This window comes from Syngnathus leptorhynchus, chromosome 1 (genome assembly GCF_054491065.1).
Source record: "Syngnathus leptorhynchus isolate UIUO chromosome 1, UIUO_Slep, whole genome shotgun sequence".
Lineage (NCBI taxonomy): Eukaryota > Metazoa > Chordata > Actinopteri > Syngnathiformes > Syngnathidae > Syngnathus > Syngnathus leptorhynchus.
Genome location: NC_141195.1, coordinates 19,501,052 through 19,525,148, shown reverse-complemented (window position 1 = coordinate 19,525,148; position 24,097 = coordinate 19,501,052). Strand labels below are relative to the sequence as shown.

At 41.7% G+C, this 24,097-nt stretch overlaps 3 protein-coding genes across 3 annotated transcripts; 1 reads left to right on the top strand and 2 right to left on the bottom strand.

The window, feature by feature from the left end:
• The first annotated feature begins 169 nt into the window (after window positions 1–169).
• Window positions 170–3,769, top strand: LOC147062531 (PRA1 family protein 3-like). Its single transcript, XM_085923857.1, has 3 exons — window positions 170–417; window positions 1,657–1,874; window positions 2,752–3,769. The coding sequence occupies exons 1-3, from the start codon at window positions 236–238 to the stop codon at window positions 2,925–2,927; spliced, it is 576 nt and encodes a 191-aa protein (XP_085779983.1). The 5' UTR covers window positions 170–235; the 3' UTR covers window positions 2,928–3,769.
• Window positions 3,770–3,818: 49 nt separating this feature from the next.
• On the bottom strand, window positions 3,819–7,398 carry lmod3 (leiomodin 3 (fetal)). The gene is made up of 3 exons (XM_085923812.1): window positions 7,095–7,398; window positions 5,447–6,979; window positions 3,819–5,073 (listed from the first exon to the last, which is right to left on the bottom strand). The coding sequence occupies exons 1-3, from the start codon at window positions 7,377–7,379 to the stop codon at window positions 5,026–5,028; spliced, it is 1,866 nt and encodes a 621-aa protein (XP_085779938.1). The 5' UTR covers window positions 7,380–7,398; the 3' UTR covers window positions 3,819–5,025.
• Window positions 7,399–8,532: 1,134 nt separating this feature from the next.
• Window positions 8,533–21,334, bottom strand: LOC147062529 (FERM domain-containing protein 4B-like). Its single transcript, XM_085923799.1, has 23 exons — window positions 21,164–21,334; window positions 18,018–18,083; window positions 17,573–17,667; window positions 17,381–17,473; window positions 16,296–16,380; window positions 15,959–16,015; window positions 15,841–15,863; window positions 15,181–15,264; window positions 15,004–15,069; window positions 14,702–14,759; window positions 14,547–14,633; window positions 13,566–13,642; window positions 13,311–13,449; window positions 13,095–13,236; window positions 12,839–12,972; window positions 12,285–12,401; window positions 11,664–11,892; window positions 11,541–11,594; window positions 11,313–11,451; window positions 11,007–11,174; window positions 10,094–10,869; window positions 9,541–9,679; window positions 8,533–9,294 (listed from the first exon to the last, which is right to left on the bottom strand). Exons 2-23 carry the CDS (start codon window positions 18,081–18,083, stop codon window positions 9,171–9,173), a joined length of 2,952 nt encoding a protein of 983 aa, XP_085779925.1. The 5' UTR covers window positions 21,164–21,334; the 3' UTR covers window positions 8,533–9,170.
• Window positions 21,335–24,097: the final 2,763 nt, after the last annotated feature.

Sequence of the window (24,097 nt, the reverse complement as noted above, 5' to 3'; positions counted from 1 at the left end):
CATGCATGTTCAGTGCTGTCAACACCACGCCAATGAAAGAAAATTGTGTTAAATATACTTTTGGGAAACAAACATTATTTGCTTGGCACACAGTCATCCATTTTCACAAAAACAATTCACTTTTAATTATCGCGAGAGTTCGGCGTCACATCTGCTCGCTCTCGGCAGTGATCAGCTGACCTGTCACACACTAGCGACGTCGCAGTTTTTGTGATGTTTGTTGAGCGTTGACGTCATGGCAGCCAAAATGGAGCTTGCGCCTCTCAGACCGTGGGATGATTTCTATCCCGGAACGGAACGCTTCGCCAAGCCAGATTTCACAGATCTGGCAAAATGGAACAATAGAGTTATCAGCAATTTAATGTACTACCAGACGAACTACTTCGGCGCGGCAGTGGTGATTTTCCTCATTGTTGGGTTAGTAGCAGCTAACACAAGCTTGGGTGGTTTGTTTTAATTGCCATGCATACTTTTTTCCATCATGTCTTCGTTGGCTATTCTGAGTGTCATGCGCCAACCTCATTTTATGCAACCGCTCGCATGCGGATGCGGAGTGTCGGACGATTATAGCGAGTCAAAAATATATACAGTGTTGTATGCCAAGTAACAACCCTGAAAAGACTCTCACTGTCCTGTAGCACCGCTATGTCATTTCATATTCATCAAGAACGTGGCTGAGATTTTATTCCTCAAAGTATATTTCATATTATTGAGTATATGCCCCGCATTTCTGCCTGTCATCTTTCCTCATAGCAAAATTACTCCTTTCGTCACTTCAAGACATACAGAAAATGTTGATGAACTGCAGGAATTTCTATTTCCACGTGTAATCCAAGTGACACGCATGTTGTGTGGAATTGGCTACATTTGCATGGACCCAAAAAAGTATTGATCCAATCAGAATTTGCGTGTTTATTTGTCACACTTTCGGGCGGAACAAATCATTTCGACCTGCGGGAATTGACGGGATATACCGGAAATAGTAGTTGAAGACGAAAAAGCCGTAGCGACTTTCATGTTAACTAAACATCGCTCCGTAAATTTCTACTATAAACGTTATTTGCGCTGTTGCATCGAGTTACTGCTTCCTAACGGATCTGCAATGCATCTCTTAGTACAGGGGTGTCAAACTCGTTTTTTTTCTTCGCGGGCCTCATTGTAGTCATAGCTTCTATCTGAGGGCCATTATGACTGTCAACCCAAATAAATGTGAAGACTATTTGCAATTCTAGTAATGACACACGCATTTGATGCACAATTTGTCTTCGCGGGCCACATAAAATGATGTGGTGGGCCCTATCTGGCCCCCGGGCCTTGAGTTTGACATCAGTGCCTTAGTAGGACACAGCTCTTTCACCCACCATGTCTTTTTGCTCACTCTGCTTCTACCAGCTTCCGGGAATAACAGAAACACATAGACTGACGTCAAAGACCGCTTGTTCCAACATTTCGGATTAAGTGTTTTTATGCGTGCTCATCGGATAATCAAGTAACATAAACCATCCCTCTCATTTGACATGCTATTTTGCTAATTGGACTAATATTCATCAGTGTAATTACTTTCTGCTTGCAGCACAGAAATGTTTCTCCTGACCTCCAGCACATTGTTCAAAAATACTAACCTAAATAGCTAAAATGCCGTCATTCATTTCACAGGTTCCTGAACCCACTCGGCATGTTTCTGGGAGGAACCGTCGTGACTTTGGTCTTCATGGGTTGCGTGTGGGCCGGGGAGAATCAAGGCATCATCAAGAACTTCAAGAAAAAGAACCCCACCCTGTTTGTCATCTGCGTCATGGTCACCAGTTACTTTCTGCTGTCGCTGTGCGGTGGTGTCATGGTCTTCATCTTTGGCATCACATTCCCTCTGCTGCGTAAGTCTTGATGTTGACATAGTTTCATTTTCATTGTAAAGTTATTCAAGACACATGTAATATAGAGAACAATTTTAATCATTTAGCAATGTGACACGATCAAGAGAGTCGACTAAAATGGGAGACGTGTTGAGTCACTGTTAATTTCCCAAACTTAGCTGTTGCAATGCTCCATTCAGCATACTAAGGCTGCAGTTGTCTCTCGCTTACCTCGAAGATTTAAGGGTTAAATGAAGTCACAACTCCACTTAGTGGACAAATGGTGTAAGGACACAATTCTGCACCACTTGGACAAAAAAAGACTACACAAATAATCAGCCAAATTTGGGTCAATATTGATTATTTGGGGGGAAAAAAAACTCATCAGTCAATTTAATCGGTAGAACGACTGGCCAGACCTTAGTGTTTTTCATATAATGGCTCTATGACTCACACAGCGAAGCATATCTGAGGTTTTGCAGCGGCTGAACAAGTTTCCAAACTCAGACCTCAATTAAAAGACAATCGGCAAGTAGGATCTTATGAAAGATGGCAGAATTGAACCCGTTTGAATTTGTTTTGTCTCTGTTCTTCCACTATGTATAAAATAGTTCACCCCAACATTAGAGCTTTAACATGCCGCTGGAGGCAGTGAGGTCACGACCCAGGCAGGCAGGCAGCCTGCCTGTCCACCGCCTCATGTTTACAAATCACTATGGTTTCTTGATGCGGACACAACCGCTTTTGCCAGCTGATCTCATGCCTTTGCGATCTGCCTCATAGACTAACACCTGCATCAGTTTGTCTCTTTCGCTCTGTCACTCTTCATCTAAAGCAAAGAATATCTAAATATAGTTCTCTTTCTAAGTTTTGAACATGTCCCATTGTTGCCATTCAGTAATACTCATCCATGCCTCCCTGAGACTGCGGAATATGAAGAACAGGCTGGAGAATAAGATGGAAGGTGTTGGGATGAAGAAGACTCCCATGGGCATCATCATGGATCTCTTGGATCAGCAGGAGGAGAAAGTAAACAAAATTCAGGATTTTATCGAAAGCAAAATGAAACAGTGAGATTGTAGAAAAAGGAAAGTCTGCTCCATCACCCAACGTACCATAAGTAGAATCACATTTGTAGTTTTGGCCCTCCGGTCTTCCCTTTGGCTTTTTTAGTACAGTTACATGAGCACACTCCTCGCAATGTGTCCAGAATCACAGTTGAAAGACAAATGGCAGCATTCCCATGTCTAAAGATTTAAAAATACACACATCCCCCTGCTGATATTGGCCTTCTTCGGCACGCACCCCGGGTGGTTTTATGTTCGGCTTTATTGCGCTAACATGCATTGCTAGTTTTTATTTTAATAAGAAACCCAGTACAAGACGTGGATTTACTCATTAGATCTATCACTTGTGGGGGGGATTCGTATGAATACTGATCCGAGGCCAATGCGTTTCTGGTGTACATGTGTTCTCACTCCTAATCCCGAGTATAAATAGAACAATATTTTTTTTTCCGGCTCTGTGACCATGTGCTGAAAGCAAAGACCGGCCTGAACGTATCTCCTCTGATCTTTGCTATGCAAGTGGAAAAAGGAATGGCTCTTTCAGCTTTATTCTACTACAGTGTGTATATTTTTTGCTGTTAGCGTGTATTATTTGCGGTGTATTGTGAATGGTGGCGGCTGTTGGACGCACACAATTATTAATTGAACTGAAATATCTTCAATATTTGAGAGGAAAGACAATTTATCTTCCTTTTATACCGCAGGCATCTTAGCAAATATTCCCCGAAGCTCTCCTGGTGTGCACATTGATTGCACACTGCATGAACGACACAAGATGGATATACGTATGTTACATGTGATGACATGTGATCCACATTACCAAATATTAAACATGACTATATAAAATAATGGTGTTTTCGTTGAAATGATTGGATGACTGACGTGCAGTAGTCATGTCTGTGGGATTGTTTATAAATTGGCAAATGCAAACCACAACATGCCCTAGTAAATAAATATAATCCTTCCTGGTACGGTAGGTGCTAAATGAGGATAAAACACTTGAGCTCCCCTCTGAATAAATGTACAGTTGATCTTTTTTCGAGGGGCAAACAATTTTGATACATTTTGTTCTGAAACATACACTTTAAAGAAAGTAATGAAACATTTGCCTTAAAAGAAACTCATTTAGGTCTTTAGCAAATAAAAATAATTTTGGTAATCAGAATAGAATTTTTTGGGGCTAATATCGTACAGTGAGAAGATAAAGTTTTTGTCTTTTTACCCTGGTCAGAAATTATGGAATCATTGCTTCTGAAGAATGATTAGAAAAAAGGAAAATTACATTCTACAGGTTCCACGAAAAAAGTTGAATTGAAAATGGCCACCCTGCTGGCTTTAAAGGAAAAAAATAAAACGAGAAGAATTGTTTTACTTAGACACATTTTTTAGAGCAAGTAGAAGGAAAACATTGTGTAATCAAAATTCTAAATTTTAAAATAACAGAGTTACAAAAAAACAAACTGGCATCGACTTAATCAGTGGCACGGTATCATTCATCAATCTTGCTTTCTTTGCTTCTCTCAGGTTAACTTTGTTGGCGCCTTCTCATGACAAATGTCTTTTTTGAAAAATGATGTCATCGCCAAACAACATTTTAATAGATGGAATTAGAAAGTGACCAATTGACCATCTCTGCTGTGCCTTCCTGTTTGTACAGACAACGTTTGACAAATTCTATGTTGTTTTACTTTCTTGACATTTTATAATCTGCTCCTATCTCAAGTTTGATCCACTTTCCTTCTATTTTTTTCCCCATCAGAATAAAATCCACATTTTTCTTCTTGCTCTAAAAATTGTGATTAGTCACTACAATTATCATTCTTGTTTGTTTATTGTATTTTTTTTTAAAACCAGAAGGTTGACATTTCAAATCCAAGTTGTTTTGTGAAACAACCGTGACTTGTCCTAAATAATCATTCATCATCATCAAATGACTCCATAATTTTAATGTACTTCTAATTTCAACTGTACAGTCCCACATCTTTGCTTTTGTGACTCATGGTTGGAACAACAACCAGTCACTGAAGGAATTGTTCTTTGTCACTGCACAGTTCATTTCCAAAATACAATGGGTGTCAAACACAGATATACGGTAAGGCACTGCCTCAGATGAGACTTGTTTCACTTGATTCCAAGGCTTTGGGGAGCGGCACCTGCAAGTAAAGGAAGTCATGAGTATTCAAGTTTGGCTGGCATTTAATTCATAAGCAATCATACTTTACGCCATGTACTACTATGAACTGAAAGAAGTGATGTCATAATAAGACTTGATGTAGTTCCCCAAGAAGGGAGCGGATCATTCCTCTAAATCAAAATGCTTGTCTCTGTTTGTGTCACTCTCGTGAGTGGCAAGTGGCCAGTCCAGCATGTGCCCCTCCCTCTCGTCCTAAATAAGCTCCCGTTTTATTTACGAGCCCGAACCGAATACGACGGCGGCTGTATTTACATCTCGAGAGGGGTCTGTGGGTGTAACCTTGCTAATTCCTAAATGTCTGAGGTGGCTTGTCAGCCAGCGGCAATACTTACAGATTTAAGGTAGGCCACGCTACTCTTCTTGATCTCATTTAGGAGCTCGTCGCGGGGTGTGGGATCAACCTTGGGTGGCACTCGCCTGCGAGGGATGGGCTTCAAAGTCTTAATGACGTCCTTTAGGTTTGCTTTTTCTTCCACCGGCCCTTCTGTGACTGACTCCTTGACTTTGGGAGTCTTCCTCAGTTGGAAACTTGCTCTCTCTTGTCGACTGGCCTCTCTACGATCCAACTCCTGAAAATGGTCACGTTTCTTTGGCGTTTTCTTCAGCCGGACTTCTCTCAATGGGTTTTGGGTCTCAGTGCTTGGTTGCTTGGGAATTTTCTTGTGTTTTAGCTGCTTTGGTGGCTCTGGTTCCTCTTTGGTTTCCTTTGCTTCTGCTTTTGGTGGCACCTTATTCAGTTCTTTTGGAGGCGCAACTAGCCCGTGTTTCTGCAGGAGTTCTAGGGGCGGTATGTAGCCCAGCATCTCGAGTAAACCCGGAGGCAGGTTGAGACTGCTTTCGTACATCTGCATGACCTCCTTCTGCTCCTTCAGCTGCTGCTGCTTCTGCTCTTCCTTTCTCAACTGTCTCTGGCGGTCCAGGTTCCTGGTTAAGAGATTAGTCACCACCATCCTCGGACCCGGCTGTTCAAAATGGTAGCCCATCTTCAGCAGAGTGCTGTTGGCCTTGAGCAGCCGTGAAATCTCCATCTCGGCGTGATGACCCAGCATGTGTCTTTGATTGTGAAAGCGCAGCTCGGTGAGGGTCTCGTTGAATTGCAGGCATCGAATGATGGCGACGATTCCCTTCCCGGTGATGAAGTTGGACTCGATGTTGAGCGTGGTAATGCTGCGATTCTCGCGTAACATGTTGGCTAGGTTGAAGGCGATGTTTTCATCCACCCCGGTGTTTGCGATGCTGAAGGTTTTCACGTGTTTGTTCTTCTTCAAGGCGTTGACGTAGTCCAGGAGCATCTCTTTGGGAATGTTTTCAATGTTGTTGAGATTCACCTCGGTGACAGAAGAATTGTTGTTTCGGATCTTGTCCAGCGTCGACTCTAAGTTTGTCTCATTTCCCGACGGTCGAGATGTCATTTTGATGTTGTTCAATGCCAGCTTGGGGATTTTTAATTTATTGATCTTTGGCTCCTCTTTTTGCTGGACTTTGTCATTGGGCTCACTTGTCTTTGGATCCCCCAGTGAGTCCGGAGGAGGCAAATCGTCTGTGGTTTTACTTTCCTCTTTAACTTGTGTCGTTCCGTTCTCATGGCCTACTGTTTCCTTTTCCGCGCCGTCAGATTTTGTCTCACTTTTTTCACATTGATTTGTATTCATCTCTTTCTCTTTGTCCGCTTCATTGCTCTCTTTCACCTCGTCGACAACTTCCTTAACGGTCTCCTCTATCTTTTCTTCCGATATTTTCCCGTCTCCAGTATCAACTTTAACCTTTTCCTCAATGACTTCTTGTTTTCCTTCACCAATTTCATTGTGCCCATCTTCCACCGTGTTGACTTTTTCTTTCTCTTCAGCCTCCTCGCTCAATGTTCCCTGATGAAGACAACCAAGTGGACCGACATAGTTACTAGTGTGCCTCCCCCAGATTCTATGATTATGTGTGTTGACAACTTATTTTTAAATTGTTGGCAGTCTGTTGGCCTCTTACCTCACTGGGTAGCAGAGTAGCAGGCACTCTTTCTTCCTCAAGCATGCGTTTGGATTCCTTTTCCCAATAGAGGTAGCCGACCAAGGATCTGTGGTCAAAGCTTCCAGTCGGTGACTTCTCTGTCTGGTCCTTCTGCCTCTGTCCAACTGGAACGCTATCATCTGGAGCAATTATAATATCCATTTCACTCTGGAGCTCCTTAAGCTCCTCGGGCGAAAGCGTAGCGAGGAGCTCATCCTCATCGATGTCCTCCTCATTCAGGTCCTCGGTATCTCTGCTCGACATCTCCGACGCTAAATGTTTGTCAGAATACTGACACAGAGCAAACTGGCAAGCTTCTGACTTCAGCTGGAGTTGCTCTGCTTATGCCTCGTGTGGACTCTAAAATTAAACCTTGCGAAGTGCACGGGAGATATTTACGGCAAGACAAGTAGGGGGTGAAAGGCATGCTATCGGTCTTTTTTCAGCCCCTCCTCGCAGGGCTTTTGGGATGACAGTTGCTTTGGGCAAATGAAAACGGCAAGATTGACAGCAGCAGGTGGACAATTTTCTCAAGCCTGATCGCGCTACAACAGTAGCATGGCGTTTATGATGTGACAAAACGATTCACTCCATCTTCCCATCAGATCATCATTCAAAGTTGATTCATTTTCAGAAATGCCAACATTTGTAAATATCGATTTACTTAAGAAGTGCTAGTGAAACAGGTGTTAAGCAACACATAAAGTGACAGCAGCCATTTATGAGTCACACGAGTATTTATTAATCCTTCGCAGTGGAAAACATTTCATCATGACACCTCACAAGATACTTAGAACTACACACGGACTGTACAAATGTGTGAGAAAACAAATGTTGTTTTTTTTATGGCAGTGGTCTGGTTCTTATCAAAGTTGTTATCAAAACTGATTTCTTCCACATGAATGTTCAATCACATCACGGCACTAACTGACAAATGACAAACTGTTAACACCGTTAACATACGTACATTCAGATTCCAGGTTCAAATAACAGAAGGAAATGAAATTCTACAACGTGGTATGTCCTAATGAACGATCACATTAAGTATCACATTCACGATTTGGATCATCCATTTAAGACTGTTTTTATGAAACGTTTTTTTTTTTCCCTCTCTCTCTCTCCCGCCATAAGACAGCAGCTAGTTTATGTTAGTTGTTTATACCTCAAGTACAAGTCGGTGGGGTTGTGCAAGACTTTTGAAAATTTAAGACAGGCTATTTTGCCTCTTTCTACAATTCACCCAATCAAAGGCACCCTGGGCTCAGAGGTTAGTCGTAGTTGGGAAAGCCTGTTTCAACTTTATCCCCTTCATGCAATATTTTTTTTGTATATTCCGTACAAAAATGTGGCTTTGTTGTCCTCAATGGATGCTTCTGTAGCTGCTGCCCAGGTAAAATCTAAAAGAACACACTGAAATCAATTCACATATTTACCTAATAGAGACTGATCTTGACGTATGAGCAAATGAATGAAAATAAAGAAGCTGATGATAAAAGCATGGGACAATACGAGAGTGGTCATGTGACAACTCTAAATGCAAAGCAACTCCGTGGTAACCCAAATAAGAATCCGCTAAAAACTTTCCTGGAGGTAACTGGAGAGCAATGAACGGAATCAATGGTGCAATTCATGTGGATGATTGAAATTTTATGTTATATTATTGTGTTGTGTAATCTGTCCTTATATTGCTCACAGTTTATTCTTTAAATATCCTGTGGGCATGTCTGACATGGATTTTATTTCATTTGTTCATAAGCCTAAGGCCTGGCAACAAATGAACCTCTGTTCTGTTCCATTACTTTACTCCACCTTGAATTGCTACTGGGAAGTTTAGATATTCACAATTAATATTTAGACTTAAAAAAAAAAATACCACAGATTGGAAGCATGAATGCAAAGATCCTGAAATACAAAAAAAAAAGACTGCTCTAAGGGTGTTAAAATCCAACCACAACACAAAAAGGAAGATGGTTTCCTAACATGAGCACACTGATGAAGATGGGAAAATGGACACGCGTGGCAACACGACATGCAACCACCTGCTTGGTCTCACCCTTAAGTGCTAGAGTGGTTGTCTGAAGCTTCATCCTTTCTAACGGCCTCAGTTTCAACCACCTCAACTGAATCACATTTATTAGGCTTTGTGTCAGAGCCCGATACTTTGTTTTCTGGAGAACATCTGCGCACATGAGTATTAATAGTAAGTCAAAAACTGAAAGGGGGGGAAGCAACAGTGATTTCATTATACTTTATATCAACTCTTCAATAGTTTAATTTTTTCTATAAGAGGTCGATGGGATCGCCATTCAAATACTTTGAGGAGAAGGAAATTATTCACTTTGGATGATACTTTTTGACTTTAATTTTTTCCCTGATGTAGTTTCACTTCCACAATGAAGTCAAAAGCGTAAAAAAGAACACTCACCTGTTGCGTGAAGGGCTGCGATTATATGGTGACGAAGGAACTGCATGTTGAGAGTATTGAGGCGTGTTGGGTGTGTCGTAGTCACTCAGGCCGACTGCCAGCTGGTTGCGCCAATTCCCTGCACTCTCCACCGATGACACTGCGAATGAGCCCAAATCAAGTGTTACTCTTATGTAACTTGCTTTCATTTGCAAAGATTTTTTGTAATGACTATGCTGGATGAAACAATACACGCTATTAATCTTAAGAGATGTTTTAAAAACTGACATGTCTTAATTTTCGTGTCAGTACAAGCCCAGTTATAGAATTTAGCAGACACTATTACGCCATGCTGGATGTTCTGGCACATTGAGGGTGTTTTCTTTTGCATGGCCATTTGCTCATCTGACAATTTGGTGGATAAAAGCGGACAGAACTTTTAGACTAGAGAAAGCAGGTCTAAATTGTGGCGCAAGAGGTTTAATGTGATTAATGAATCATTATCTTGACTATGTTTTTAAAATTACCCTCCATGGCCTTGACACTGTTTTGGGAAAGGGTTTCAAGATCTCACCAGATGAGAAGGACGTCGTTCTGCTGGAGTGGCTGAAGGCCGCCGGCATGGTCTGGTAGCCCAGGCTGAGTTGAGAGCCACAGTCAAAGTCGTATCCCGCCCTCTCTCCTTCCCTGGAGCCGCGGTTCCGATGGTACCACCCTCTCAGATGTTCTGCTACCATCGCCTTCTGCATGTTCTTCGCCAAAAGTTCATTTCTGGGTCCCTCCCTGCTCCGCGGCGGCCTCACCGTCGCGTAGGGATTCTGGGAAAGGCCGTCACTTCGGTCAGAGCCATAATGACTAAATCTGTCATGTCCGTGATAGCCGTTCATTTGATACGAGGGGTTGACGTTGTAGTGGCCTTCTACGTCGTCCTCGTACACGTAGGCACCGTTAGCGTAAGGTTCCATGTCTGGACACGGGCAGCCGGAGACGTAGTAGGCACTGGGTGGATAATGTGCTGAGGTCTCACAGGCGTAACTACAACCGGAATGGTGCTGCACCAGGTTGGGCATGCTCCCTGTATTTCCATACACTTCCACGTTGCGATGCAGACGATGCATGGTGGAGGTCCTGGAATCTAATGTACTGTAGTGGCAACTGGCAGGCCCGCAGAAATCCAGACTGGACTGACTGGTGTAGGAAGAGCAATCCTCCAACACCTCTGTACTGTTGCTGCGGTGAGCTGGTGACAAGGTGAAAACTGGCTTCTCTGCATCTGCGTCTTTTCTTAACTGAGGCTGTGATTCCAGACTTCCACTGCGAGCCCTGAAACCATGAGGCAAGCCCTCGCACCTGGAAAGAGGACACAGCTTGCCGCGTTACACTCATTACGCAATGTTGATGGATCGGTACGTGCACCGAGGTTTTGGATGACAACTTAAATTTGAGGTACAGTGAGCGATAACAGTGTTGGGAAGCTATGAGCACACCTGAGCTGACTGCTGCTGTAGGCATTGCGGGTCATTGCGGGTGTGGGGGGCATGCTGCGGGGGTCTCTGGGAGGTCTGGGGAGGGTTTTATAAGGGCTACTGTGGGTGGAGGAAGCCTCTCGTGGATTGTGGTAGTAGAGAGAAGCCTCTTGGCCTTCATAAACTAATCTAAAGGGTTGTGAGATTGAGGGTGATGGTTAAAAATGAAAGGCAGGAATGATATGAAGGCCTCAAACACAACAAAGCAATACATGTCAAAAGTGCGGCTTGCAAAAAAACGGCTCAGCAGGTGAGATTAAGCCTCACCTTTTGTTATGGTTCATTTCTCTCGGAGATGTTTGCTTCTCGACATCGTATTCTGCCCCCAGTGAGCGTAACGGACTGAACGGAGGTGAGTCTTGCACGGACTGCGATCGAGGTCGCTGACTGGCGCTATCCGAGTCATCTGAATACAAAAATAGGACGGCTTGGAAATCATGATCTGAACACGGCTTTACTGCAGTATACTTTGTAAAGATGCCACGCCAAGCTTACCATCCTCCAACGGGAGACTGGATAAGGAGCTACAGTCCGATCGCATGAGTTCATCTGGATGAGGAGAAGGCTTATTGTGAATATTGGGCAAAGTTGCGACAGTTCCTTCTGCTTGATACAAACCTGCAATGATGACTGAGGCTCGCTGGGTGGGTCTTTTCCCCTTCTTGATTCGATAATGGTTCATCTCATTCTCAATCTGCTGAAGCTTGTGCATGGCATCCAAACAGTTTCTCCTTCTTTTCTTCTTGACCGTCTTACACAATTCCGCTTCATTGGCCAGCTTTTTAGCTGCCTCCACGATCTTCTGCTGGAGGGCAAATCTGCTCTCCAGATTTCTCAGGAATGGATCCTGAAGCACAAGCGGCAAAACGTGTTAAAAGTATGTATCACCTTAAGGTTTTCAACACATTGTGTGTTTCTGCTGAGCTTCGGTTTATTTTTATTGGTTTGATTGGTCGACAGAGGATTGTAACGTCTTCAGTTCAGTTAGTTAGACCAAATAAGAAGAAAACAACTTTATAAATGATTGCTGACCCTGTATTGTTTGTCGCAGACTTTGCTTTCATATTTAATCTCTTCAGTTACAAATGTAACTTTTTTTTTTTTTTAAAGAAACGTTTACAGTCTGCGATCGTCATGTACACCAAATTACTACAGTATGTGATGAAAAATCAGATCAAGTGACAATCAAAAGGCAAATATTAAAGATGTATCATGAAAGTGTACAAGTGAAACACAGACCTCATTGTATGGAAAAAGGTCATCCAACTTGAAAGCAGTGCCAACTCGCCGTCTAACCTGTGGTGGTCGTTCGTCTGACAATAAGGGGTACTCCTTTGGCAGCTTTCCAGTAAGTTCCTGAGAACAACAAATATTTCAAATGGAAACTGTAGTAGAAACAATCCATCACACAGCAGTTTAATTAAACAGGGCGGGTGGCCCACGGAGACAGAAAATACCCAGCAAAGGCCGTTCATTCAAAATGTGACCCCAAGTGCATTCAATGGGATTTGGATGTGACAATAACGACAGTGAAGCCGTACATAAGGGGCATGTGAATGGAACCACAAAATCAATGAGTGAACAATACAATCACTGCTGAAGCGTGTTTTGACCTTCATTTTTTTTTTCTTCAAAAGAAATAAAGTAGGGTCTGTCATTGCTTCAACATAACCCAACCACCTACCTGGTGGTTTTAAATATTCTCTAACATTATAATAAGCATACTGCTGCTCATTGATACAAGTACACAAGTTAAGATAAAAAAGTTGAGAAATAAGGACAGAATATCTCACCGCTTCCCGAAGGCAAATTTTCTTGAGTTCCTTTGTTTTTTTGTTCAAAATATCTTGTATGTCCTGCTCTTTCTTTCTCAGCTCAGAGAGTTTCTCTTTCTTCTGCTCCTCACTCATTTCGGAGTCTGCAGAACCTGTTCCAAATGACAATGAATGAAAATAGTTGCACCGTTTTTTTGGTTTTTTTTTTTAACTCACACAATCTGTTCATCTTTTAAAAGCATGACATTTGCTTGATCTGGTAAGTGCAACCAACCTGTCGATACCAGGCTACCATTGCTGGCGGTAATCAGGTTATTTTTCAGGATTGACTCTCCGAGTTTGTTCATCTTTGCCCCCGCATGCTCGGTGAGATCCATGGCGATTTCCTCCAAGCTTTTGGAGGCTCCCACTTTTGCCTGACGGAATAAGGGTATATCAAAGTCATTTTTTACTTTGACACTGTGGACCGGATTGTAACTCTGAAACTCACTTTGCTTTGCTTTCTGTCCAAGTAGAATTGATGTTGGCTAATAGCCATGACCCAAATAGTTTTGATCAAAGAGTGGCTCGCATACCAAGTGTGGATGAGGAGGCCAGTTTGTCCAAAGGTGCGCTTGGTTACTGCTCTCCTGAAAGATTAAGTGGTTAACTGTGTGCCTTATTGCAGATATTTGATAGAATTGGATCATCTCGAAAAAGAATTTTTTTTTTAATTAAAATTAAATAAATCATGACAAGGGCTCACCTGTGTGGATCATTAACCTCCACTGCAAATTTTTTCTCCCTGAAGTACAAATTTTCCAGTTGTTTCCACTGATAAAGCTAACAGTCACAATGGAAAAAAAATAGCAGAGAGAAAATAAACATCACTTAGTGTGACCATTGAAGTCTGGTGCAATGCAGGTGTTCAGAAGGAACGAGACTATCTCGCATTACACAATCATATTCATCGCTACATGTTCCGTGTCTCATCAGCCAGGTGCTCCGTGACACCGGCGTGATTTCAAGTCAATTGTGACTAACTACCCGTCTAGTCCAGTGGTTAATGAGACACTAAAATGTTAACAGCAGGAGGTGTTGACAAATAATCGAATAAAATATCTCCTCATAGCTTCATATTAAATGAATACAAAAAGAATGGAAAGTCGACTTCTTACCACCACTAATGGTCTTCAGATCCTATTTTGCAGTTATGAAATCCTCTCTGGCTTCAGTGTCAACACAAACGTGCCATGTCCGTGCCTGACTTGCCTCCTCAGGTATTCTCATGCATGTTACCGCCCAAAGCCATCCCTCTTTTTCTTTTTCAGCAGCCCTCCCCGCCCTTCACCCCCCCCCCCCCCCCCCCCCAACAAGACAGCCAGGCAGACGCTTGCACAATACAGCTGTCAAAGTAGAACAACATCATCGTGTGCAATCCATCAGAATGTCTTGTCTTCATGTGACACATTCCACATCATGTTCCCGCTTCTTATTAGCCCTGGCTGCACATGCCAAACGTCTTATTCAGTCACAAAAGTGTCTCTATCACTTGGCAAGTTAAAATGGCTCACGTGCGTGAGTTCCAATAAAGAAGCACTTTACATAAATGAATTTTCGCTATAAAAACGTCCTCCCCTTGAATTAATTGGAATCAAAAATGATGACTCAGCCGACTGAATGCATCCTGTGATGTCACCCCTGCAGACGAGCCGATTTTAAGCCACGACGTTAGGATGATATTTACCTTTCTAGGTTTCAGCTTATCTTGTAGATCATACTGGCCAATGCCTTTATAGCTGATCCCAAGCCACCATGGCATCCCTTGTTTATCCTGTGAAGACAAAAAAAAAAAGTGTTCAGTTCCCAAGGCAAAGACGACAAACAGAAGTGAAAGCCTACCTTCACTTCGTAATAGTGGACACCATATGTGGGCAAGGATTCCACAAGCGTCAGATACCTACAATTAAAAGAGTTATTAAAACCAGAAGGTGCTTTAAAAATGCAGAAGGGGAATTCTCGGTCATTTGATGTGATGAGTCAGCGTGATTCATTGGACTGCACATATTGATCGATTTCTACCAGCTGATGGGAGAGAAAGCGAAAAGGAAGCATCGGTGGAGGAGAGAGATTAATGACCTGACATTAATTATCGTCAAAAGTGTTTCAACAAATCGATATTTTATTTTAACTTCAACACTTACTGTACAATAGCCTGCCCTCTGGAGATTCCTTTTAGCTGTTTATAATAGTCGATGACTCGATCCTCACTGCATTTGCAAAAAAAAAAAAAAGTGAGAGAAAATGTATCTCAGCTGAATTTGGAAGATACATAAAAAGGTGTCCTGTTAATCACAATCCAGGCTGGCCTAGAAACATACCAGTATGCAAGCGATGGGTGCTCCTTGAGGACTTTAGTGGGAAGAGCGGGCAGTTTCTTTAAGTCGGCTCGAGTGGCTTCATCACTGGGCAAGAAAAGAAGCGGGAAATTAATCATAACTTAAGTGAAATTATTGTTGTCTTTCTCAACACGAAAGACAAGCAACAATATTTTTTTTCCCCCCCAAAACTTCAGCTTGCGGTACATCTATAAAACAGACAAAAGAGCTTTTGGTTATGTAATTTTTTTTTTATCACGCCTTTCAGTATGACACGTGCATTTCTACACAGCTATTGATTCATTCAACACATAATTATTATCCTTTTTGTTAAAACAGAATATTTTGATACGCTTAGTTTGGATCTCGTCATATTGTGCAGCTATATCTAATTTCACACACGCATTTAGTTGGTGGACTTGCGCTGTTCGCTGCTCTCTCCTGGCATGTCAAGCTCTGTCAGCACCATGAGATTCATTAGTAGACGGGTGCTAGCTTCTCCGTGCACTACGGTAAGCCTCACATTACGTTGCTATTGATTGTCATTGTCCTCACTCTTGAGAAACAAGTGACCTATTGAATATTTTTCTACGAAAGATCACCAATAACTTATCCTACTGTCGGTTAATACTTATTACCTATCTGACAATAACAAGCTCTCACCTTGTGTAGTCTCCTTTTGACTCCTGGGAAATAAATACATAAAAAAAGAAGATACTGTTAGGCTTTGGTTTATTTTTAAATAATTGCATTTTGGTTTAAGAGTAATAAAGGTACCAACCTGCAAAGCATTGGCTGCCAACTTAAAGACATTCTCACTCTCAACTTCTATAATCCCCTGTGAGACAAAGAAGGATTTTAGACCAACACATTGCACACAGTGTTCCACACTTAAACATTTTTTTTGCATCGACCCAAAGATCAGATTGTTCTCAGAATAAACCTGCGTTTTTTTCTGCTTTCTCACACACATTCCTTCTAACCGAGTGCAAAGTGCCTCACTAGTGCGAAAAGGTGTGATCGGGGTTTACTGGCAAATGACTCATCAGGAGGCTTCAGCCAAGTCTTCATTTTTATTGCCTACAACAAGGAAAAGAAAAGAATCCCAAAACACTTACGTTGTAGACAGCAGATTTTGCATTAAGGAAGAATAACTCCACTGTTATGATGTCCTTGAGCTGTGTTATGTTTTCCACATAGAATCTATCAAAGATAAATGCACAAGTACACATTTTGTTACACCAACTATTTTGAAAACTTGACCATTTAGTTTGTCATTTTTTTTGCTTTTAATACAGGTAATGAAACTATTCAATTTGTCGATTAAATTAGTGCAAATTAATTCATATATCTTCTAGCATATATTTTGTTGCGTTTGGCACAGTCTCTTACATATTTTTATACAAATGAAAAACTCCTTCATATATATTTTAGAATAAATCCATAATAATATAGTAATTTATTATCATTTTCTTTAAATGTTAACTTAGTTTTAATGTCACACAAACAATAATGGGGTTGCGAGTAACTGGGTTGCAAATAATGGTAATATTTTTGCTCCAATTTTATTCTAGCTCTTGTTAGCTGCTATGCTTACTGGTTAAGGACATTGCGAAAAATGCAACTATACATACAATCAAGAAATTGTTATATTGGTATGTTCCCATTCATTAGGACTGAAAAAGTTATTACTTATTTTTTTCCCCCCATGATCAGGGCAATTATCTTGATGATGCCTTTTTGATGAGTTTATACAGATCTTTTTCTTTATCTTTTTATCCAAATGGCTAAAAAGGTTTCAGTAACTGGGTTGTGTGTATGGTGAGAGACACACAACAAAAAAACCTAGCCAATTCTATTTGTTAAAATTGACCTGCATTGGGCAACGAGAGGAAGGAAAAATCGTAGAAGGGCATTTAACGAGCTATTTGATATGTTTCATAATTTACTAATCACTTACTCTGGCTAAAATTGCATTTTGTCTCGGGACAACTATATTTTGCACGCAGAAAATCCATCTTCTCCATTTTGTGTATGAAACAGTAGCATTATAAATTGTGCTGCGTCGCAACATGTTCTTAAAACACAAACTGTTTCTTAAACTGAGAATAACCTAAGACAGGTGTATTTTTATTTTTGTTCAGCATACAGGGCTGCACCCTGCTGGAGAACTTGATCCCTACATGTGAAAAGTTCTTGTTACCTGACCAGAAAGTTGAGGGCAATGGAGCCGTGCCTCTTGGAAAAGTCATGATCAAGAACTCTCCGGTCCATCTGTAGCCACTTACACTGACCACTGGAAAAAGCAAGTGAGCGTGCCGCAGTCAACACATCTGCTGTCTCTTAAGAATCACCAGCAATAGATATTCAGACCACACGACAACAGTTTACATACTTGTCGGTGAAAAACGCAAGTCCGAAGAAATCCTTCTCTTTGAGGTTGAAGTGGGAGGAAACCAGGTCGACAAGTTCATAGGACAGAAGCTTTGGCTGTGGAAGGAGATTTTTCACATTCAGTGTCAGCTTCCAAAAGTGAAGTCTGCTCACCTCATTCCCTCATAAAAGGAGACTGACTTGCAAGCTACCGTAAATTGTCGCAGCAACCGATGTGAATTATTCACTAACTCCTGCTGTGTTGTCCACTAAACATTTTCTACCGAGGCAGTTCAAATGATTTTAAACTCAGTGAAATTTAGCCCATGTGAGGTACGCTGAGGGTTTGCGCACAGTCGGGTGTGAATTTCTCCACACATGGTTGACCTGGAGCGGCTTCTCTCAGATTGCACAGTGAGGCTTCTCAGTTATTATCCAAATATTGACCATCTCCACGTCATTGGTACCTGAACCAGCAGCTCCAGCTTCCTGTCATCCAGCAGCTGCACTTGACACAATCTGCCCTCGGTCATCTACAGGGACACAAAAAAGGAAATTGTAGCAAGCGACATCACAACCCCACGGGCATCATTTTTAATCAAAGTCGAGACGGAAATACTGTATGTTGAAATCACAAAACAGACACGGGGGTGACTGAAGTATTTCACATCCGAGTTGCCATAGCGAACTAATACCCAGGCGGTAAATGCAGCGATCCTTCTTAAAGAAACACTAAGGTCATGAACGACAATGAAACCATTGTCCGAAAGATTTGTTGCCATAATAACCTGGAGTAAGATTTGGTTTACTTCACATTCAGACATTTCACATCATTCTTCTTAGCCGTTGATTGAATAAATATATTTAAACAAGTTTCTGCAAATTTTTCCAACCTGCACAGCCAACAACTTGTACAATTGTGACTAAACTGCACATATTCTAAATTCAAATAAATCCCTTTTCCTTGCATTGCCGCGTTCCAATAAATAGCACTGTGCTGTCAGTGCTGATTCACAGTTCAAATAATACATTTACTAGGCCGATGTCCCAAATAGATTTTGCGGATTTGATAGTCCCTTTATCTGACAGAATGAGGCTGATCACCTTATCATAGAAAAGCGAACGACTCTCATACCTGGTAAAGCTCTCCAGGGAGAGCACAGGAGCGGATGCATTCCTGACTCATCACTTCATTGCGCTCTTCTCATGGAACTCAGAAAAAACCCCGCAAGCTCTGCATGCAAGCTTCTGGCTTTGCAACGGCTTAGTGGCCACTTCACTTGAGTTCGGCAGCCGACTTAATGAGGCCTAGACAGGTCAGACTCCTGACCACAGATTCATTGTAGCTTCAGAATAATATAATCTGCAAAATTCTCTCTTTCCGTTTCAATTAAAAGCTGTGTGATAAATCAATAAATCAAACTAATTTGGACTATATCTGCAGGTTAATCACATTGGATTAATAAATTGTGACAGTAGTGGGATTGAACATTTGTCTCTGAATTTAACATGTAATACTTTAGTCAGGTTGCAGTCAATTTTTTTTCTTTTAACGGGAAAAAAAAAAGACTATGTCTGTGAATTGTCTTGAGCAGTTGGAGAATTAAAGCATTTGTATAAAAAGAGAAGGCGTAGGACTTTAAAAGATTTGCACAGTTGGTGCATGAGCATTTGCAGAGATGCTATTTATATCTGATGGCACAACCCAGACTCACCCTCAGTAGCAGCATCAAGGCAAGATTTCATATCAACCTGGTTCAGACACAAGTCTGGTGTCGGTTGGGATTTAAATCAATCATCAATACGCAATGGTAACAGCTGGGATTCGTAGTTATCTTCATTTAGGACTTTCCCCAATATCCATGGACGCACTGCGAACGACAACCTATTCAGTTTTAATAAAAGCCCGCAAGGCCTCCAGAGCAGGGATTGTCAACCGGTGGTCCGCGGCCGTCTAGCAGTCCGTGGCGGTATTGCAGGAGGTCCGCAAGATTGGAAATGGAAAATAATTGTAAAATTAGGCAATGGTCCCCGAGTTGCTTCTTGGTTATAATGGCCTGGCCTGTCTAGACAGTAGCCTGTCTCATCTCTGTTCCACTTTTCGTGCAATATTAATGAAGGCTGGAGTTACACAAAAGAGTGTTTGTTTTCTTGACGACACCCGATTGGAGAACACGTGCTCCCAAAGTAATATGCTTGTTTTAAAATTACACAGAAAATAAATCGAGGTGCACCCCGCCTCTTGTCCAAAGTCACCTCGGGTAGACTCACGAGCACAAGTGTTACAGAAAATGGAAGTTACTTGAGGCAGCTACAATGGACGGACGGTGGCTCATGTAACGGACCTTTGACACCTGACACGGACACACTCAGTTAATTATAAATAAATCGGAACTATTTGTGTTATCTTTCCACGATTGTTAGCAGCATCAGCAATCACCTCATGTTGCAAACCTGTGAGTTCCAGGAAAGTGATGTGACGCTCGAGATGATGTCATTGGAAAAAATGTGGATCCATGATGCAATAAATGGGGGCGGAGTCACGATTTACCAAATGAGGTCACCATGCTGTCTAACTTCTTCCTACCCTGAAAAGTACATCCTCAGAGACAGAAGACAGCTGTATCTTCATTGTATCTGTATCCAGTATAATGACTGTAACGGTCCAATCTGCTCCCGTTAGCAAAACTGTCACAATGAAGCGTGCCAATTTTACCCTGCGGGTAAACGAGTCAGTATTTCAAACAAGCCTAATAAAAACTGATGTCATATCCACCCTCAAGGTAATGTTGTACCTCTTATTAACTTTGCATGGAGTCTAAATATTTGAAGACAAAGAGCCAGAGGCTTCATCTTTACTCTGCTTCTTGCCCAACGTGGATAACTCCAGCGAGGCGTGGGTCTTAGAGGGATGAATAGAATCTAGACATATTGGACATGTGTGTCCAAGCGAGACAACCACCAAAGCAAGACTTAAGAATGCTTAAGATTCCATTAAATGCATGCAGACAGAGGTTTTCCTCTGAGATAACACCAGTGGGTCAATGTCTAACTTGCACGTGTCTACTTTTTTTTAACATGCAAATAAAAATGCATGCGTCACATCAATACAAGACTTGTAAGTCATTATCATATATAGCTGCGTAATTTTCTAAATTGAATCAGGCATAAAGTGTTCAGTATTTCAATAAGCGCTGCAAAGTATCGAAAATGATGATCCAGCATCATCCACCATTTTTATTATTCGCCAAGTCACACTGCCGGTATGACTGCATTAAATAACACTCAGTTGAGCTTTTTTTTTTTTTTTTTCCTTTACCATCCCAGAACGTGTTTTATCCACCTCCATCAGGATGCCAGTGTGGGGACTGGCCCACCTCAGGGCCATTGAGAGAACAATGCATGTGTGCAAAAGTCTATGGGTGGCTTCCACCTGTGTTCCTTTTTCAAAATATATCAAATAATCGCTTTCTTCCTTTTTTTTTCCGCCCCTGTCCAAGATACACGCATGTCTCAGGTGCGGTCTTGATTCACGCACGTCTCTGGATCTACTTTTTTTGTCTCCTCGAAGCCGTGTCTATCAGTTCCATGATCTCAACATGTAGCTTCTTACCTTTGCGTTGAAATATCCTTAAGAGTAGATTATACGGTAGAACCTCGCCCGCATGCCGGTCGCTCCCGATTAGCGCTCTCGCCGGTTGCGCTCGCCGTGAAAGGGAGTCGCCCCACTGCCGCTGTCCATGCTCATCCACCGGTGTGTTGCTGTTGCTGCTGCCGCCGCCGCCTGGTATCGAGACACACTCACCACGCCTTCAACCGCCGGCTATTATGTGAACAAGCATAGCATCCACCACCCTCTACCTCCCTCCCTCCCTTCCCTCCTTCCCTCCATCCCTCGCCCCCCCCCCCCCCCCGTCCTCATCCAGCAGCTGCCGGCCGGCCTGCTTCCCACTGAATGGTCTCAAGTGAGGCGGCCAAGAGGATGCATGTGCCGCAGCATCCCTCATTATGAGCATTGACATCATTCAGGATTATACTAAAACACTCTTTTCTTTTCTGAAACACACGCCCCTATGCATCATGCTTTTTCCTCCAGCCATTTTTTCTTTTTTTCACCTACTGGACACTTCATTATGTACACACCGGAAACTGTGTCACATTGTGTGTGAAATTGATTTTTACCTTGGTTATGGTTTGGTGTACAGGAGCTCCACTGCATCATAGCCTACTGATAAATGTTTCTCATATTTTCACTTTATAACTACAAACCAAATACATCTCTGACAATGTAACTCAAGTCTGGTCATTACTGTATTCTATATTAAATTGCCAATATTAATTGCACAGATTGTTTATCAACTATATTGTACCTCATCTGAATATAATTGGCAGAGTGCAAACAATTTGTTTGCTTGAATTATTTGAAAGCATACTTGGTATATTATCACTACAGCTGTCATGGCCACGCCAAAGCGTTTTCTGACATCAATTGATATTGTTGCCATGGCAATTACTTGAACAGCTATCCCTGTGTCTTTATTCCATTGACGCAACTCGAACAGGTTGTCCTTAGTATGTTGTGCAGATGAATTAAGAGGACTTATGTGCTTGTGGCTCTGGCAAGTAGCAGTAAACACCCACCAAACAACAAAATAGTGCCGCTCAAGATTGTTGGTGTACGTTTCACATTTGTTGCTCTCCCAACAGGGTGCTGAGGCTGCTGAAATATTCATGACTCTCAATTACAACTACTCCACTGGTCATTTTTGTGGTAACGTCGCCTCAAGGAAAATCACAAAAATACAATTTCAGCTACTGTACCAGATAACTTCCATCTCACAAGACAACAATGCTAATGTACTGTATGCAAAGAACCTTTATGCCGACTGGGGCTTCCCCAAGCCCCCCCCACGGGTCCAGCCCCTCCTTACTCTTGGCATTGTGATTAAAGACATGAATAATTATCTTGTTGAGATCCCCTCAGAACCATCTGTGCTGTCAGTCTCCTCCTAGAACACGTTCATAAACAAAAGACCCTCATTGCCCTCGTTACCCTCATTAGGAATAGGAGCTTTTGCCACAATCTCAAATGACAACTGTCTGAGCGCCATTTTAATAAATACATACTTCTAACTACATAGCAACATGTCATCGTCATGAGGTAGAACTCCACAGTTGGGGATTCAGCAAGGAATTTGTGGCTTTTCAAGCAAAGGGAGTCAGTAGACCCTGGATTGACAGTACTTCTTTTTTTTTTGTGTGTGCGCTGGTTTTGTCCTTGTGTGCCTGGTCCAAAATGAAGCGTTGACTCACACAAAGATCCCAGATGTTTGGTGCTATGACAGTCGACAAAATAGTAATGCTCTCCATTTGTCATTTCATAATTAAATGTGTCAAACAACGATAACGGTACTAAAAACCCTGATCCGGTCTTCTTTTGATTTTTGAATTAACATGTTTAATACCAAGAAATTACTCCATGTAATTAGCAATTTACTGTATGCATTTTAAGAATAGTTGTGACAACAGTTTCCCTTTTCACACCTCAATACAAGAATCTAACTTGTGTTGTTTAAGATTACAGCTCATTCATTTGTCATGTTTGCTCATTTGCTCCACTGCTCATCAATACTGTGCAAACTGTGTTTCAATTGCATGATTGCTAACAGAAAAGCAAGACGTGAAATACGCAATTATGCAATTCATGCATGCAAGCATAGGAGCAATGTGCTCAATATGGCTGTCAGATATTTTGATTTCAGGAATATTCTTGATAGATTTACTCCGAGGCAGCCAGTAAACTATGAATGATTTATAATGTGTTTACCCCCTTGAGCACATTACTATGGGCTTTGTCTTCTAAAGGTCTGGGGGCCTCCCTCAACCAGGGGCTTTGGGTAATGTGTGCCCCTAGTCAACAACAATCAGTATGTCTTGTTTATCTCTGCCTGTCAGCTGGAAAACAACCTTAGATGTCGTATGTGAGTAGTATTTATTTGTGTGGAGTTCATTTGAATCATATTTGCATGCATAATAAGCAGAGGTAAACCAGTTCTGCAGGATGAGTAAATGCAAATATTGATTTTCCATCCAGCAAAAGCAAACGTGGCCTTCAACATGGTTGTGCAATTGCTTTATACTGCCATCAAGTGTTTGGTAGGTGTATAGGCACAACCCAAACTTCACCCTCATTCATATTAGTTTTCCAGCAAATAAAGTCTTATCTTAATAAACCAAGTAAGACCTCACTCTTGCCACCTCTCTCTGTCTTGAACACGCACACACACGCATTTCTTTAAATAGTAAAAGTTTAAAACGATGTCAAAAATGAAGGATGTGTACGTGCATTAGTGGTTAGTAGTATTGCGCAAGAATATGTTGGGGATTATTTTTTATTTATTTAAATAGCAAAAGTTTAAGACGATGTCAAAAATAGAAGGTGTGTACGTGCATTAATGGTTAGTTGGGGATTATTTTTGGGCTCTTAACTAGGTTATTCCTTTTACTAATTACCAGGCTAGCAATGTTGACCTCCAAACAAACATGT